This window comes from Dermochelys coriacea, chromosome 2 (assembly GCF_009764565.3).
Source record: "Dermochelys coriacea isolate rDerCor1 chromosome 2, rDerCor1.pri.v4, whole genome shotgun sequence".
NCBI lineage: Eukaryota > Metazoa > Chordata > Testudines > Dermochelyidae > Dermochelys > Dermochelys coriacea.
The window spans coordinates 292,554-311,168 of record NC_050069.1 but is presented as its reverse complement, the minus strand read 5'-3'; the positions used below and the strand labels follow the sequence as shown (position 1 = coordinate 311,168).

General features: G+C 45.6%; 1 protein-coding gene across 1 annotated transcript in view; it reads left to right on the top strand.

Moving 5' to 3' along the window:
* Positions 1 to 18,615, top strand: part of FAM83H (family with sequence similarity 83 member H) — a 55,748-nt gene that overhangs the window by 30,161 nt on the left and 6,972 nt on the right. Inside the window, exons 2-4 of the mRNA XM_038391166.2 lie at positions 11,217 to 11,680; positions 16,898 to 17,062; positions 17,385 to 17,509. Coding sequence (XP_038247094.1) covers positions 11,231 to 11,680; positions 16,898 to 17,062; positions 17,385 to 17,509 — 740 coding nt within the window. The 5' untranslated portion in view covers positions 11,217 to 11,230. The remainder of the gene's footprint in view (positions 1 to 11,216; positions 11,681 to 16,897; positions 17,063 to 17,384; positions 17,510 to 18,615) is intronic.

Here is an 18,615-nt window from a genome sequence, read left to right as displayed (position 1 = left end):
ACATAACCTGGTGGTATGCGCTCTGCAAATCAAGAGTAGAAAACATCTTTGCTCCACAGAGTTCTGCAAATACTACTTCTATGTGAGGAAGAGTATGGTTGTCAATCATAATAGCTGTATTTGGCTCCCTTAACACTACACAAAGGTGAATGCCTCCACCCTTCTTCTGCGTCACTACTATAAGTGAAACCCATTCCAAGGAGTTAATCTCTTCAATAATGTCCTCTTGAACAAGTTTTCTAAGTTCCTCTGAAACAGCTTCCCTGACTGAAAATGGTAAGTGCTGTAATTTCTGTCATACAGGCATCACATTATTCCGCATTTTAACTTTATGCAGAAACCCATAAGCAGAGCCGAGTTTCTCCTCAACCTGGTGTTGGGTCCCAGCTGAAACTGGTATGTGTACCGCAAGAGTGCTTTGCTAAGGAAGATCGCCTTTGTGGACAATGTAGAACTCTGCAGTTACACAGCAATCACCAAAAGTAACTATTGCTGGCAAGCAGCCACGTACTGGAATATGTTTTTTCAAATAGCACACCAAGTGAAGCTTGGATTCAGTAAGACGCACATCTTTAAAGTAATGCAAATAGATGGAATCAGGTAGTATAGATACTGCTGAGCCAGTGTCCAACATTAGCTGAATAGAGTGTGATTTGCCTGAGGGTATGGCGGAAACGTTTACCGAGCACTTTATTTGTTCTGGAATATGTGCAGTAGTGATTTTGTCCATGCTGAGCACAGTAACATCTGGTATTGTAAATGCATGCACCTGATGATTGAACTGGCTGCTGCGACATACTTTAGCAAAATGCCCAATATTTTTGCAATGATTGCACTGAGCTACTTTTGCCAGACATCCTGTGTAGCTTGCAAGGTGTTGTGGGCATGCTTTTACTGTATTTTGAATTTGCTGATATGGTGGTTTTTCATTAGTTTTCCTTTTGTAATTGTTTGTCTGCAGTGATAGTGAACTTTTCTGCAAAGGAGTCACAGCCTGGACTGTGCCTCTTGTATGCATGCTCATTATTTTGGCTTCAGCTATAGCTGACTCAATCTGGGTAGCAATGGCTATTGCTTTTTCTAGTGTAAGTTGTGGTTCTAGAAGTAAGCATTCTCTTATATGAAACATGGTTGTTTTCTCAATGAGCTGGTCTCTAATCATCTCATCTGCCGTATTCTCAAAGTCAAAAGTTACAATCAAACTCCTCACGGAAGCAATATACTGCATTATAGTCTCCCCTGGTTTCTGCTCACGCTGGCAAAATCTGTAGCGATTAGCTACTACATTAACTTTTGGTACAAAAAAGTTCTTTAATGCAGTGAGTGCAGTCTCATATTTATCGTCTGCAAGGGGAAAAGTGTAAAATATATGCTGCCCTTCTGCTCCAAGACAGTGGATTAGCAGAACACACTTTCTTACTTCAGAAATCTCTGTAGCACTGATTGCAAGCAGATAAGTCTCAAACATATGGATCCAGGCAGTAAAAGCAATTGGAGGCTCACCTGGGCTTTGTAGAAAGGGAGCAGATGGGTTCAGAGGCAGAAGATCCATCCTCATTGCCAAAATGTTGTAGTAGCCAGGCAAAGTACTAACAAACTTCACCAGGACTTTATTTTTTAAAGTGGAAACCTCTTTTCCAAGCTGCTGCACCCTCAGTAGCTCTCCCTCAGCCTCTTCAACTTGTCCCCCCTCCTTCCTGTTTCCTGTCCTTTTAGACTCCCAACAGCCAGTGCTCCCAATTCTAATAATTACAAGCAACATCTAAACACCACACAGTGCTCTCACATGGCAGCTATGATTAAGAATCCAAAATACCATGTTGGGAGTGGAGTTGGGGGAAGAGAGAGAGGAGGAATAAAAGCACACAGAACTCAAAGTCTAAATCCAGCAAAAACAGCACATGGAGCTGCATACCCTGTGGCAATAAGTACAAGTTAAGACTGTTCCTGGAATGTGGGAACAAAGGCAAAAAGTGAATGGTTTACATCACTTTGCAAGAGTTTGCAAGCACTAGCAGAGAGCACACAGCATGAGCAAAGAACAGCACCATTAGCTCAGAGGATTCTTCATAGGAGCAATGGAGACCACTGCAGCAGACGATTGGACTGTCAACCTGGAAGCAAATGGGACATTTATTACTTTTAAGTTGGACACTGATACACAAGCCAATGTCTTGCCAGAAACACTGTTAGTAACTGGAAGATAAAGCTACAGGTAGCAGAGCTTACAGGGGTGCGCTCATTCCCACTACATGTGTACATGAACTAAATGTATAGGAAAATAACAAACTGTATCTTCCAAATTTGTATGTAGTATAGTTGTAGCCATGTCAGTCCCAGGATGTTAGAGAGATAAGGTTAGTGTGGTAATATTTTTTATTGGACTTGTCTCCCACCAACAGAAGTTGGTCCAATAAAAGATATTACCTCACCCTCCTTGTCTCTCTTTTCCAATTTGTAATAGTACCAGGGAAAAGTGTACCTATTATTGGATTAAAAGTATGTCAAGCCATTGGTCTCATCAAGAAGATGCATTCAGGGAGGATCAGGAAACCAAAACAATTGAGGAAGAGTGAAAATGTTTCTCAGGAAATAGGGAAGATCTCAAAGTACAAAAAAAAAAAGGGCAGAGAGGGGAAGAGACCAACCACCCCACAATTAACACCCCTAACATGTTAAAAAGGGAACATTTTCCACTACCTGCAAGGGGAGAAATTTTGTAGGAGATGGCTGATGCTAAATATTTTTTGTTGTTAAACTCTTAAGGTATGCATCAGCAGTCTTCTGGCAAGGCCTATTGGAAAAACAAAGCATGTTTGTGCACATTCAGTACCCCCTTTGGGAGACACTGTTTCTGCAGATTGCCATTTGGGTTCTGCTCAACACCCAGCATGTTTCACCAGAAAATACAAATTTTTTTTGATCCTATGGAGAGTACTAAGGTTTACATAGATGACATTTTCATCAGGGAGGGGGGTGGAGTAGGGAATCCAAAACACTAGAAGAGCATGACCAGAGGCTCCACACATCTTTGTCTAGAGCTGATGGGCTGAACAAAAATGTAAATTCTGTACAACAGAAATAACAAACCTGGGAGAGAACACAGCAAGGTTGAGGCCATCAACAACATGCCTGCCCCAGTAGACAAGGAAGAAATACAGAGATTCCTCGGAATCATGAACTATGTAGGGAAATTTGTGCCCACTTTAGCTGCCCGAACCAGCAACCTGAGCTGTATTATGCAAAGCTGTCCAGTGAACATGGGATGCAAATGTTAATAAAGAGAAACTGAAGGAATTAGAGCAGGGGTGGGCAAACTTTTGGCCTGAGGGCCACATCTGGATATGGAAATTGTATGGCAGGCCATGAATGCTTACAAAATTGGAGGTTTGGGTGCGGGAGGGGGTAAGGGGTGGGGCCAGAAACGAGGAGTTCAGGGTGCAGGAGGGGGCTCCAGGCTGGGGCAGGAGGTTGGGGTGCAGGGAGGGCGGGTGAAGGCTCTGGCTGGGGATGTGGGCTCTGGGGTGGACTGGGGATGAGGGGTTTGTGGTGCAGGAAGGTGCTCCATGTTGGGACCAAGGGGTTCAGAGGGTGGGAGGGGGATCAGGGCTGGGGCACGGGGTTGGGGAATGGGAGGAGGTCAGGATACAGGCTCTGGGCAGCGCTTACCTCGAGCAGCTCATGGAAGCAGCAGCACGTCCCCTCTCCAGCTCCTATGTGGAGGTGCGGCCAGGTGGCTCTGCGTGGTGTCCAGTCTGCAGGCTCTCTGGTGGTGTCTGCGGTTCCCAGTCAATGGGAGCTGCAGGGGGTGGCACTTGGGGAGGGGGCAGCGTGCGGAGCCCCATAGCTACGCCTATGCATAGGAGCTGGAGGGGGGACATGCCACTGCTTCTGGGAGCTGCAAGGAGCCATGGCATGCACGGAGTGAGTGAGCAGGAGCTCAAGGGCCGGATTAAAAGGTCCAATGGGCTGGACGTGGCCTGTGGGCCGTAGCTTGCTCACCCCTGAATTAGAGGACCCAGTTCTGAGGTTCCGTGACAGTAAGCACAAAACTAAGTTGTCCCCAGATGTTGCCAAGGAAGGTATTGGCACATGACAGTATGGTCAGAATTGGAGACCAGTGGCTTATGCACCATGGGGATTAACAAAAACTGAGTGTTAATATGCTCAAATAGAGAAGGAGGCCTTATTACATGGGCGTAAAAGTTTAACATATTTATTTATGGGAGGTCTGTTTTATGTGAAACAAACCATAGACTACTTATTACCAGTGCCAAAAGGGGTCAGGCAACCCCTACCTCTGCCCCAGAATACACAGATTATTTTTTCAATTACAAATGTATGATTTGTAAATTGAATTCAAACCTGGGAGAAATTTGATGGTTGCAGACACATTCTCTAGAGCATTTGACAAAAGTGCAATGGAACAAAGTCCAGATTTTGTACATGTCATTCTGATTAAAAAAACCTGTCCAGGTGTAACACCAACAGATCCTAGTCTTCAGTGGGCAGGGTCGAACCTGGGACCTCTGGAGCTTAGAGCATGAGCCTCTACCGCATGAGTGAAAAGCCAACTGACTGTAAGCTATGGCTGTGGATCAGACTCATTTTCTCTCTAAGTGGTCTTGGTGCTACTAGATGGGACAGAACACCACACCCAGGAGGTGTGTGTGTTACACCTGGAAATCAGGCTCCTTCTGCCATTCCCAAGTCACTGCAGCACCAACCTGTCCCAGTGCTGACTCTCTTGCTGACACACCCACTTTCTGTCAGTCTCAGGGACACATTTCTGCTTGCAGCTTCCCCCAGGATCTCCAGCATCACACCCTGCATTCAGCCTCCACCAACCCCACAGGATAGAACAGTCATCCTGCATTAATCACAGCTAAAGCCAGCAGTACAGAAGACAGAGTATCCAGTGTACTTGCAGCAAGAGGACACACTCCTATTGCATAGACATACAGTGAGGGACAGTGCCATTCTACAGATTATTTGTACTCCAGAAGTCCCAGTCAAGGCCCTGGTATACTGTGTGCGGCCCAGAGTAAAGACCATCCCCTGTCCTAGAGACAAGATAACAGAAATAGACCAAAAGTAATAGCCAGGCAACACTTATACATGTCACAAGTAGAGAGTTAGTTCTATCTCCCCTCGCAAACCAATGCCCCATCACTGACAAGAGGCCCCAGCCAACCTGCCACACTACTTGCTGCTCTGAATCAGGCTGGAAGAAACGCAGAGCAAGAAGATACCCTCCTCTCACACACAAACCTGACAGTAAAACACTTCACACAACAACTAGACTATATGCATACCTGAGCCATTTGTGACAAAGTGAAGATGATGCTCCCATGACATGAGAGTGACAGCTGGATAACACAACTGGATTAAAAATGAGTAAATTGATAAATTGAAAAAAAATTGTAAATGGGGAATTATTATCCAATGAGGATTTGTTTCTAGAGGGGGGTCTCGCAGGAATCTGTTCCGGGCCCAGTGCTATTCAATATCAGTGATCTAGAGCAGGCGTGGGCAAACTACGGCCCACAGGCCGCATCCGGCCCATCAGACCTTTTAATCTGGCCCTTGAGCTCCCACCAGGGAGCAGCATTGGGGGCTTGCCCCACTCCGGCGCTCCAGCTGGGGAGTGAGCTTGGGGGCTTGCCCCACTCTGTGCATGCCGTGGCTCCGCACGGCTCTTGGAAGCAGCAGCATGTCATCCCTCCGGCTCCTATGTGTAGGGGCAGCTAGGGAGCTCCGTATGCTGCTCCCGTGCCAAGCGCTGACCCCCGCAGCTACAGTTGGCTGGGAACCGTGGCCAATGGAAGCTGCAGGGGCAGCATTTGCAGATGGGGCAGCGCACAGAGCTGCCTAATCCAGCAACTGCAGACAGAGGAGAACTTAATGGGCTCTGTAGCATCACCTCTTTCCTCCTTCTTCCCAGCAGCAGAGACAGTAGGACACAGTCATCAAATGAGCAAAACTGCAATTGCTATAGCTCTTAAAATACATATTGTGTCTATATAAAACCTCCCTCCATCAATGAGATGCCTCCAACAGCTAGAGGATCTCCACTCTCTCAAGAGGAAGCAGAGCCTGGGTCCCTCCCTCACCTCTAGGAACCAGTTTAGCAGCTAAATCTCATGGGTCTGGAAGTTTTTAATTTGTGACCCATGAAGCAGTATCTCCAATTCCCTTACCATGCTGCCAGATCCCAGCACTGCATTAGGACATGGGTTGCTTGGAGCAAGTAAATGGAGGGAGAGTATAATGTCAGCCTCCCATTTGTACCCCCGCTTTGCACTACTCTAGGCTTCTCTAGCATTGTCCGTTCCTAGAACACAGCAGCAGTCTAGCACAAAGGGTTGTTGAGAACATTTTCCATAACTTGGCATCTGATGCACCACCAGCAGCTCACCTTAACTCAGTTCCCTGGGAAGTGAAGTAGTCAACTGATCTCTGATATCTGGCACACCATAGATCACCACCACTGTCACTGAGGCTGATCATCTAGTTCTGTTCTAGGACTATATTAGCATGACGTGCTACATGAGAGTTGCCAAAGTGCAAAAGAGAGACAGACCCCTCACTCCCAAAGGACTGAGGTCAAAGCACTGAGTGGCTAGGCAGCAGTTCTGCAGTAAAGGACCTGGGGGCTACAGTGGACAAGAAGCTGGATATGAGTCAACAGTGTGGCCTTGTTGCCAAGAAGGCTTACAGCATTTTGGGCTGTATAAGTAGGAGCATTGCCAGCAGATTGAGGGGCGTGATCATTCCCCTCTATTTGGCATTGGTGAGGCCTCATTTGGAGTACTGTGTCCAGTTTTGGGCCCCACACTACAAGAAGGATGTGGAAAAATTGGAAAGGATCCAGTAGAGGGCATCAAAAATGATTAGGGGGCTGGAGCATATAATTTATGAGGAGAGGTTGAGGGATCTGGGATTATTTAGTCTGCAGAAGAGAAGAATGAGGGGGGATTTGTTAGCTGCTTTCAACTACCTGAAGGGGGATTCCAAAGAGGATGGATCTAGACTGTTCTTAGTGGTAGCAGATGACAGAACAAGGAGTAATGGTCTCAAGTTGCAGTGGGGGAGGTTTAGGTTGGATATTAGGAAAAACTTTTTCTCTAGAAGGGTGGTGAAGCGCTGGAATGGGTTACCTAGGGAGGTGGTAGAATCTCCTTCCTTAGAGGTTTTTAAGGTCAGGCTTGACAAAGCCCTGGCTGGGATGATTTAGTTGGGGATTGGTCCTGCTTTGATCAGGAGGTTGGACTAGATGACCTCCTGAGGTCCCTTCCAACCCTGATTTTCTATGATTCTATTATTCTAAAGCCAGACAATTTAAGACGATATAAGGTGCAGATTTATAACAGTGTTACCACATTTGACCATTATTTTGGGGTATGCTCATTTATTAGGGTTACACTTTGGGGGAGGGTGTTCTGTAATTCTATCAATGTACTACTTCTGTCACTTGTGTTCTCATACGGCGCTCTACTTCTCCCTGCTGCAAGTTCCCTCCCAATGGAGCTATCCTGAGAGACCTAGTTCCCCAGGGCTGGGTTCTTCCAGCCCCAGAATCAGACGAACACACATGCACATTAAGAGAGTGCTTCTAAGAGGACCAGGTTAATCAGCACTCCCAAGCTGACCCCTTATATGTCCCTGGACTCAGTAGGCTGGGTCGAGCAGCATTTCCAAGATGTCACCCTCATACGCCTTGGGAACCGCACCGGAATAGAGCATACCTGAGCAGGCTGGGTTGAGCAGCACTTTCAAGGTGCCACCCTCATATGTCCCAGGTTCAGCGCATAACTATCCCCACTTTCACATTACAATTGTTCTGGTAGTAATCCACTTGATGAGCAAACCCCACAGGATTTTTGGGCGCTGCAGGGATCTTTAGCTTAGGTACGAGGAACATTGCTGCAGAGCGAATGAGGAAGCCAAAAAACATCCACGGGGAGTGGGGAGGAAGAGGAGAGAGAGAGAAGCAACCAGCTTAACCATGAAAGTTATTTATTGCCCGGTAATAACCATAGGGCAGCCAAATAACAAAAGAATTATAATATTAAATCTAACTTAAATTTGATTATAAAAGTCAGGTTTAGAAAACTATAACTGATCACACAAGTCAGGGTCAGAAGGTTAGAGAGAGAGAGAATGAGAGAGAGAGTGGTGGTAGTAGCTGAGGGTCTGGAGTGCTGGAGACAGGCAGAACCCACAGCACGATCAGTCAGGAGAAGATGAAGTCCCAATGGAACTGATACAGATTTTAAATTCAGGCATCAGAACATTTACTTGAGCATGGGTAGGGGTTTTTGTAGGGAAAGAACAATCGTTCAAGGGAGAACACTACTTTTGTTTATGGGTAAACTGATGGCTCAAGGGAGTATCCCAAAGTTGTTTTGTTCAGGCTAGACAATAGGAACTGATCATTCCTGGCTTTGTGTGGTGTTCCTTGGAGGGAGCTCACAGTACAATTAGGAAGCTTCACTATTTTGGATACCAATAAAGGATTTATTACTAGAATTGATCTGATAACTACAGAGCTGGGTATGTGCAGACGTGGGTTCATTAACATCTGGAGCAGAGATCCCCCATCATGCAGTGCTTCCCTGCTTTTCTAGTTCCAGAGTTCCATGTGGTTCTTGCCTTGGAATCTCTGTTCGCCATTCTGTATGCTAATGGAGATGCCTCCCTGTCCCATCTTCTATGCAACTGAGCCTAGGGGAGTTTCCTCAATCCTGTCACTTTTGTCCCAGGGGTTTAGGTGTGTTTCCCACTGCCTTTTCATTGCTTTTTGTAAGTCTTTCTTCTGATGCAGATTTGGTTCAAGCAAAGGCTGGGGGGTGGGGGGGGCGCCTTTTGTGAGTCAGACAGGCTGGGTATTGCACTCAGGTTCCCCAAGAACACAGAGCTGATAGGTAACAACAGTGAAGGTAATTAACCATCAGAACAATTTACCAAAGGCTGTGGGGAATTCTCCATCACCTGGAGTCTGTAAATCAAGTCTGGATCTTTCTAGAAGAGCTGCTCTACCTCTGTCAGGAGTTATTTGGCTTGAAGCAGGAATCCCTGGGTGAGGTTCTCTGGCCTGTATTAAACTGAAGTTCAGCCTAGATGATCAGAATAGTCTTTTCTGTCCCCCTTCCACTTCCCCCCCACGCAAAAAAAAAAGTCTGTCTAGGACATATAACATTCTGAGCCACATTCATTCAGCCATTGACATCTGCACACCTGACAGTAAGAGGACATCCCCCAGCATACACAAAACACAAGAGAGTCACTCTGCACCCAGCACTGGATTAGGCAATCGTGAGGCCTAGAAACACCACAACAGAGTTCCCTGTGGCTTCATCCCTGTAGCACTTTAGCCCCACTCTCACAGTCATAAGGGTCCCCTCACCTTTCCCAGATTGGCAAGGGTTATACTCTGGGTCCCCGATCTCCTCTCCCTCCAGGAGCAGCAGATCTGAAACCCCCCACCCCACCCTACCCTACCCTTTTTAAGCAGCATGGGATCCCTCTCCCTTAGGAGAAAGGAAGGACAGCCAAAACTCCCTCAGTACTTACCTCAGCTACAGGGTGTCTCTGATTGGGTGGGTGGCCCAGGACCTCTTTACTCTTCTCTTATTACAGAGAGTTCTCTGCTGGTCATTGACAGGGCTCCTGGAACCGTGGGGCTGGGAGTTAATGCTCCAGTGAGAATCATGGGATAGTTCCACCCTCTCAGAGTCAGGTTCCAGATGCTCTGCAGAACATGTTGGCATGTCACTAGTTTAGTTGCCTTTCAGGTACATTTGCAAGCTTTTGTCCAACCCAAAATGCGTGCACACACACACACACACACCACCACCACGCAGACTCAAATATACAAGGCAGACAGCAAGACAACATTCCATACACCCACATACCAAGAGACAGAGACAATGCACACACACACCACTACACACCAAACTAGTCTATACTATGATTAGGATACCATCAAGATAAACAAGGGACTTAAATTTAGGATCTTCTAATCCATCAGCAGAAATTGTGACCCAGACAGACACAAGTGTATGCAAATTACACAGACTCCAACATCAAGTAAAGTCCTAATGTAACTCACAACATCAACAAACCACCACCTCCCTGCAGCTAGGCTAGAGCTGAGAAGGCAAAGCAGGCCTGCAAAAAACAGAAACCTGATTTCAATTTCAGGAGCAATTTCAGGAGAAAAAAAAAACACAACAGGGAAAATTCCTAAAGAGAACCTAAGCTAATGGGCAACTAACCAGTCAGGAAGGTAGGAAAAAAAGTTTCCAACAACCATAATCCAAGACCTGCCCTCAGGTCTGTCTTTATTCTCAAATAAGAGTTTCAGAACAAGAGTAAATAAAGTGTGAAGGCTGGGTACTAACCTAAACTTTCCCAGCTCCCATCAGATGGGAGAAAAGAGACCACACCTTTCTCTTTAGTAGCCCTTCCTAGCTACTAGGATATACCCAAGTTCTTCTTGCCAGCTACACCTACCCACAGACGCAGGATGCCTTGTTTCTAGCTTCCCGTGGGCTCCTAATCGTATGCCCTGGTGGCTATAGTTCCCAGTTTTAAAGGATCCAAGGGCTTGAACAGGTACACAGGGATGTATGAGTGTACCCCTTCATCCACAAAATAATTTCACAAATTAATAGTTTCACAAAATAATTAATTTAAAAGAGAGACTGATAGTTTGTTTCACTGACGTCCAGCTAATATCCAGACAAATTATACTTGCTTTAACAAAAAGTCTAGACTGTCACAAAAAAATAAAAAAATCTAACTTTAGAAAGCCTGAAAATGAACAGCTAAGGAATCCTGCTTTATAATCCCTTATCATTCACTATCACACCTTCCCAATTTACACCATCCTCCCAACCATAACTTTGAACAAATATATGCTAATATGTCAAAGTAACACATTAGTAGGTGACCGTACAATCCCATTTCCTTGCCAAGAGATCAATTTCCAAGCCACTATAACACTGATATATAATGCCTCAGATACTGCAAAAAAAGCTGTATATATGGTAATTACTACCCAGTGCACTTGACATCTGTTCACTGTCTCCCACTATGTTACCATGCATGATCCCTACAAATAGCCATTTGGGAGGAGGAAGGTGTCAAGGGAATGAGGGTGATGGTTAATGTTGGCTATTAGCTCCTTGCTCTTTATTCCTTTCCTGCAGCTCCCCTGCCCCTCATGGCTCGTCGGTCCCAGAGCTCCTCACAGGGGGACAACCCCCTGGACCCTAACTACCTGCCACCCCATTACAAGGAGTATTACCGGCTGGCTCTGGATGTGCTAGCTGAGGAGGGGCAAGAGAGTTATCATCATTTTCTGGATGAAGAAGGAGCCCCTGACTTTCTCTGCAGCACAGAGGTAGATCACATCACTCAACATCTCCAGAAGCCCCAGTATGCCAATCAGGAGGGCAGCTGCATGGATGCCATGCATGACAATGACATGGACGGATCTTCTGGGACTTATTGGCCTATGAATTCTGACCTTGCTGTCCCTGAGCTTGATCTGGGGTGGCCAATGGTCTTTGGATTCAAGGGTACTGAGGTAACAACTCTGGTGCAGCCACCACCTCCAGACAATCCCAGCATCAAGGAAGAAGCCCGTAGGATGATCCGAGCTGCACAGCAGGTGAGATTGAACAAAGGCCAGGAACCAACAGAACTGAAGGGGATGGGGCAGGATGCGGCAGCTCTGCACTGATTCCCTCTTCTCTTCCCTGTGCAAAATTACACTCAGGACCCCTTAGGCCACTCTGACAATTGAAAGGGGTTTTACAGGACTGGAAACAGCTTCCTGAGACTTCCCTCATACAGGGGCCTCCCTAGTTTGTGTAGAGCAATGTAAAGGCTCTGCATTGGCATTCCTCTCAGTCCCTGGCATGGGGAGGGAAAGGGAAGGTGTTGGATGCACGGCCAGCATTCACTGTACTACAGTTATTCTCTGCTGCCAAGAGGCCATAGGAAACTGCATAAGTTAGAGCAGCCCTGAGGCTATGCTGCACTAGAGGTTACACAGGACTCTGCATGGTCTCAGAACACGAGGAGCCCAAAGATGGCTTAAGGACACCTCCCCCACTGCCAACTTTAAAGAATATAGGCAATACCTACAGAATGGGGGAATTGTATCTTGGAAAGCTATAAATCCTGAAAAGGATTTAGGGGGTCACAGTGGACAGGCTACTGAACATGAGCTCCCACTGAGACACTGCAGATGTATAAAACAGAGAGAGTGAATGGGTGTAGGGAAGTGATTTTTACATTGGTGAGTCCGGTACTGGAATACTGCGTCCAAGTTTAGTGTCTACATTTTAAAAGGGGTGTTGAAAAAGTGTAGAAGATATAAAGAAGAACCACAAAAATTATTCCTAGGCTGGAAAAAAAATGCTTTATAGTGAGACAAAGGACTCAGTCTGTTCAGCATATCAAAAAGATGTTTAAGAGGTGACTTGATTATGATGTAGAAGTATCTTAATGGGGAGAAAAAAACAGCTATTAAAGGTCTCTTTAATTTAGCTAAAAGAATAGGAGTACTTGTGGCACCTTAGAGACTAACAAATTTATTTGAGCATAAGCTTTTGTGAGCTACAGCTCATTTCATCGGATGCATTCAGTGGAAAATACAGTGGGGAGATTTATATACACAGAGAACATGAAACAATGGGTGTTACCATACACACTGTAACGAGAGTGATCAGGTAAGGTGAGCTATTACCAACAGGAGAGCGGGGTGGAGGAAAAAAACCTTATGTAGTGATAATCAAGGTGGGCCATTTCCAGCAGTTGACAAGAATGTATGAGGAACGGAGAATGGGAAATAGTTTTACTTTGTGTAATGACACATCCACTTCCAGTCTTTATTCAAGCCTAAGTTCATTGGCACCCTGACAGCAGGATTGTCTGGCTATGTAGACTCCCTCCTCAGGTCCTACGCTACCAGCACTCCCAGCTATCTTCGAGACACCACTGACTTCCTGAGGAAACTACAATCCATCGGTGATCTTCCTAAAAACACCATCCTGGCCACTATGGATGTAGAAGCCCTCTACACCAACACTCCACACAAAGATGGACTACAAGCCATCAGGAATAGTATCCCTGATAATGGCACAGCAAACTTGGTGGCTGAATTTTGTGATTTTGTCCTTACCCGTAACTATTTCACATTTGGGGACCTTCAAATCAACGGCACTGCTATGGGTACCCACATGGCCCACAGTATGCCAACATTTTTATGACTGACTTAGAACAACGCTTCCTCAGCTCTCGTCCCCTAATGCCTCTACTCTACTTGTACTACGTTGATGACATCTTCATCATCTGGACCCATGGAAAAGAAGCCCTTGAGGAATTCCACCAGGATTTCAATTTCAATTTTCAATTTCCATCCCACCATCAACCTCAGCCTGGACCAGTCCACACAAGAGATCCACTTCCTGGACACTTCGGTGCTAATAAGCGATGGTCACATAAACACCACCCTAAACCGGAAACCTACTGACCGCTATGCCTACCTACATGCCTCCAGCTTTCATCCAGACCACACCACACTATCCATTGTCTACAGCCAAGCTCTATGATAGAACTGCATTTGCTCCAACCCCTCAGACAGAGACAAACACCTACAAGATCTTTATCAAGTGTTCTTACAACTACAGTACCCACCTGCTGAAGTGAAGAAACAGATTGACAGAGCCAGAAGAGTACCCAGAAGTTACCTACTACAGGACAGGCCCAACAAAGAAAATAACAGAATGCCACTAGCCATCACCTTCAGCCCCCAACTAAAACCTCTCCTGCGCATCATCAAGGATCTATAACCTATCCTGAAGGATGAACCAATCACTCTCACAGATCTTGGGGGACAGGCCAGTCCTTGCTTACAGGCAGCCCCCAAACTGGAAGCAAATATTCACCAGCAACCACACACCACACAACAGAACCACTAACCCAGGAACCTATCCTTGCAACAAAGCCCGTTGCCAACTCTGTCCACATAGAATCATAGAATCATAGAATCATAGAATATCAGGGTTGGAAGGGACCCCAGAAGGTCATCTAGTCCAACCCCCTGCTCAAAGCAGGACCAAGTCCCAGTTAAATCATCCCAGCCAGGGCTTTGTCAAGCCTGACCTTAAAAACCTCTAAGGAAGGAGATTCTACCACCTCCCTAGGTAACGCATTCCAGTGATTCACCACCCTCTTAGTGAAAAAGTTTTTCCTAATATCCAATCTAAACCTCCCCCATTGCAACTTGAGACCATTACTCCTCGTTCTGTCATCTGCTACCATTGAGAACAGTCTAGAGCCATCCTCTTTGAAACCCCCTTTCAGGTAGTTGAAAGCAGCTATCAAATCCCCCCTCATTCTTCTCTTCTGCAGACTAAACAATCCCAGCTCCCTCAGCCTCTCCTCATAAGTCATGTGCTCTAGACCCCTAATCATTTTTGTTGCCCTTCGTTGTACTCTTTCCAATTTATCCACATCCTTCCTGTAGTGTGGGGCCCAAAACTGGACACAGTACTCCAGATGAGGCCTCACCAGTGTCGAATAGAGGGGAACGATCACGTCCCTCGATCTGCTCGCTATGCCCCTACTTATACAACCCAAAATGCCATTGGCCTTCTTGGCAACAAGGGCACACTGCTGACTCATATCCAGCTTCTCGTCCACTGTCACCCCTAGGTCCTTTTCCGCAGAACTGCTGCCGAGCCATTCGGTCCCTAGTCTGTAGCGGTGCATTGGATTCTTCCATCCTAAGTGCAGGACCCTGCATTTATCCTTATTGAACCTCATTAGATTTCTTTTGGCCCAATCTTCCAATTTGTCTAGGTCCTTCTGTATCCTATCCCTCCCCTCCAGCGTATCTACCACTCCTCCCAGTTTAGTATCATCCGCAAATTTGCTGAGAGTGCAATCCACACCATCCTCCAGATCATTTATGAAGATATTGAACAAAACGGGCCCCAGGACCGACCCCTGGGGCACTCCACTTGACACCGGCTGCCAACTAGACATGGAGCCATTGATCACTACCCGTTGAGCCCGACAATCTAGCCAGCTTTCTACCCACCTTATAGTGCATTCATCCAGCCCATACTTCCTTAACTTGCTGACAAGAATGCTGTGGGAGACCGTGTCAAAAGCTTTGCTAAAGTCAAGAAACAATACATCCACTGCTTTCCCTTCATCCACAGAACCAGTAATCTCATCATAAAAGGCGATTAGATTAGTCAGGCATGACCTTCCCTTGGTGAATCCATGCTGACTGTTCCTGATCACTTTCCTCTCCTCTAAGTCTATTCTATCTATACATATCTATACATACATATCTATTCGGGGACACCATCATAGGGCCTAATCACATCAGCCACTCTATCAGAGGCTCGTTCACCTGCATATCTACCAATGTGATATATGCCATCGTGTGTCAGCAATGCCCCTCTGCCATGTACATTGGCCAAACTGGACAGTCTCTATGTAAAAGAATAAATGGACACAAATCAGATGTCAAGAATTATAACATTCAAAAACCAGTCAGAGAACACTTCAATCTCATTGGCCACTCGATTACAGACCTAGAAGTGGCAATTCTTCACCAAAAATCTTCAGAAACAGACTCCAATGAGAGACTGCTGAATTGGAATTAATTTGCAAACTGGATACAATTAACTTAGGCTTGAATAAAGACTGGGAGTGGATGTGTCATTACACAAAGTAAAACTATTTCCCTATGTTTATTCCCCCCTCCTGCTCCCCCGTTCCTCACATGTTCTTGTGAACTGCTGGAAATGGCCCACCTTGATTATCACTACAAAAGGTTTTTTCCTGCTCACCTTATCTGATCACTCTTGTTACAGTCTGTATGGTAACACTCATTGTTTCATGTTCTCTGTGTATATAAATCTCCCCACTGTATTTTCCACTGCATGCATCCGTGAAGTGAGCTGTAGCTCACGAAAGCTTATCCTCAAATAAATGTGTTAGTCTCTAAGGTGCCACAAGTACTCCTTTTCTTTTTGCGGATACAGACTAACACCGCTGCTACTCTGAAACCTTTAATTTAGCAGATAGGTTACAAGCTGAAGATAAATTAAAATTAGAAATAAAGCACATATTTTTAATAGTGATGGTGGTTAGCCATTGGAACAAGTTACCAAGAGAAGAGTTGGGTTCTTCATATCTTGATGATTTCAGATCAAGACAGGATGCTTTGTTGGAAGATATGCTTATTCAAACCGAAATTATCATGGACAATAGGGGGTAATGGTGAAATTCTCAGGCCTGTGTTAGGCAGGAAATCAGACTAGGGATATGTCTATGCCACAAGTACTACAGGCTATGCCACTGTAGCATAGACACTTACTACAGTGATGTGGGGGGGTTTTCCATCGCAGTAGTAAACCCACTCACCCCCTCAGCAGGCAGTAGCTAGGGCAATGGACGAATTCTTCCATTGACCTAGCTGCATCTACAGTGGGGTTAGGTCAACCTAGGTGTCATGCAGGGCATGAATTTTTTCATAGCCCTGAGTGATGTAGCTAAGTCAACCTAAGTTTTAGGTGTAAATCAGACCTAGATGATCTCATGATTCATTCCAGCCTTAAAGTGTAAGAATTCTTACTCCAGGGACATGAAGTGAGTCCAGAAGGGGCAGGTGCCAGAGTAGGGCACAGAACAAGTCCATGTGGTGTCAGGGTAGGGGGAAGGAATGCAGCAAGTACAACAGAGGCAGATGCTGGGGAGGGAGGGACTGTGCTGTAAGCAGCTGCAAGTGAATGCTCATATATAGGGATGACGAAGGCAGGCCTAAAACTGGACTGTCCTTATCTCACTCTCTCTCCCACAGGTAGTAGCTATAGTGATGGACATTTTCACAGATGTGGATCTACTGAGTGAGGTGCTGGATGCTGCTGCCCGCAGGGTCCCTGTGTATATCCTCCTGGACAAAATGAACTCCCAGCTCTTCCTAGACACAGCTGCTAAGTGCAAAGTCAACCTCAACTATATGGAGGTGATCTGGGCGGGTTCATCGCTGGGACCCAATGGTCTGGTCCTGAGGAGCTGGAGGGAGGGAGGAGGGAGGGGTTTACGAGGTGGATGGGTGTAAGGGGCCAGGAGAGAAAGGAGTTATCTCAGTAATGAGGGGGAGATAAAGGCGGGAGGAAGCCTGGGTAATGTTATGATGAGACACTGTAGCTGGACAGAAAGGCAAATAGAGAAGCTAGATATTATGGGAGAGATGGGTATGAAGAAATGAGCTAATGAGGGACGGGGAGGGCAAGAGCAGCTGCTGCCTTTGGAAGTCACTGCCTCATCTCTCTGCTGGTTTGCAGTTCCTGAGGGTCCGGACAGTTTCTGGCCCCACCTATTACTGCCGCACGGGGATGTCCTTCAAAGGGCATGTGAAAGAGAAGTTCCTGTTGGTGGACTGCATGGTGGTGCTAAGTGGCAACTACAGGTGAGGGGGTGTAGGGAGGGTCTGCAGAATGACATGGCCCTGTCTTCATTAGGAAGAGATGCTGGTGGAAGATTGCGCTCTAACTATGACAGTTACAATTAAATGTCAGTGGCAAGGTTGTATCCCTTAAACTCAACATTGGCGCACAATGCACGATTATTCCAAGGGATAATATATAATTCTGTAGCTAAGGAAACTACAGAAATCTAAAGCCAAGCTTGTTTCATATCCAGGACATAAAATATCTATAGAAAAGTTAGTAATTGTTACAACTAATTTAAACACTCAAAATCACTGCAGACACCAGCATTGCTAGGGACACTAAGTCCAAATACCACCTGGCTGAAGCCACAACATAATCAGCCCGGACTGAGTCATATCAGTGATTGTGTCCGGAGAAAACATAGTCAGGTTTTTGAAATATTTTTTAATTTCAGCCCAGCATCAAACCTAAGTGTTATCATACAATAATTAAAGTTGCTAAAAAGATGGGTGGGTTGTTAAAATCAGCATCTAGTTACAAGTATGGGAGTGACTATTGCATAATATTAATATATAGAAGTTACTATGTCAATGACTGTGTTATACTTCTGAGTTTAGATAGGTCAATCTGATGAAAACAGCATACTAAGTACTTTTGGTACTAAAGTGAGTGGCCCCACATTAAAAACCCAGATAAAAAAAATTATTACCTCATTGAGGCAGGGAGCATGCTGTATGGATCTTGGTGAGAGACTGAGATAGTACTTGTGAGGAATGGGATGCTCTTCCTTGCAGATTTCTTGTCTCAGCGCTGTACAGGTGGGTACTTTATTTACAAATAAAAAGAATGTATTAAAATAACTTTAAAATATTTAATTAAAAAAAATTCAGCACAGGACAATCATATTAGCATATTTTACCATAACCCTCATTCTCCTTTCCCCCATCTCCTCTTCTCTGTGGTTACCACTTGATATGTTAGATCTCTCAGTTTAGAACATGAGCCTATTAGTCTTGGGACTGACTGATGCCCAATAATCAATAAGTGTTAATCGGGGGAACTCTTGTGGGCTGTAGAAAGCTGCCAGAGTAGTACTTGGTGCTAGTAGAAGGCTAGACTTAGT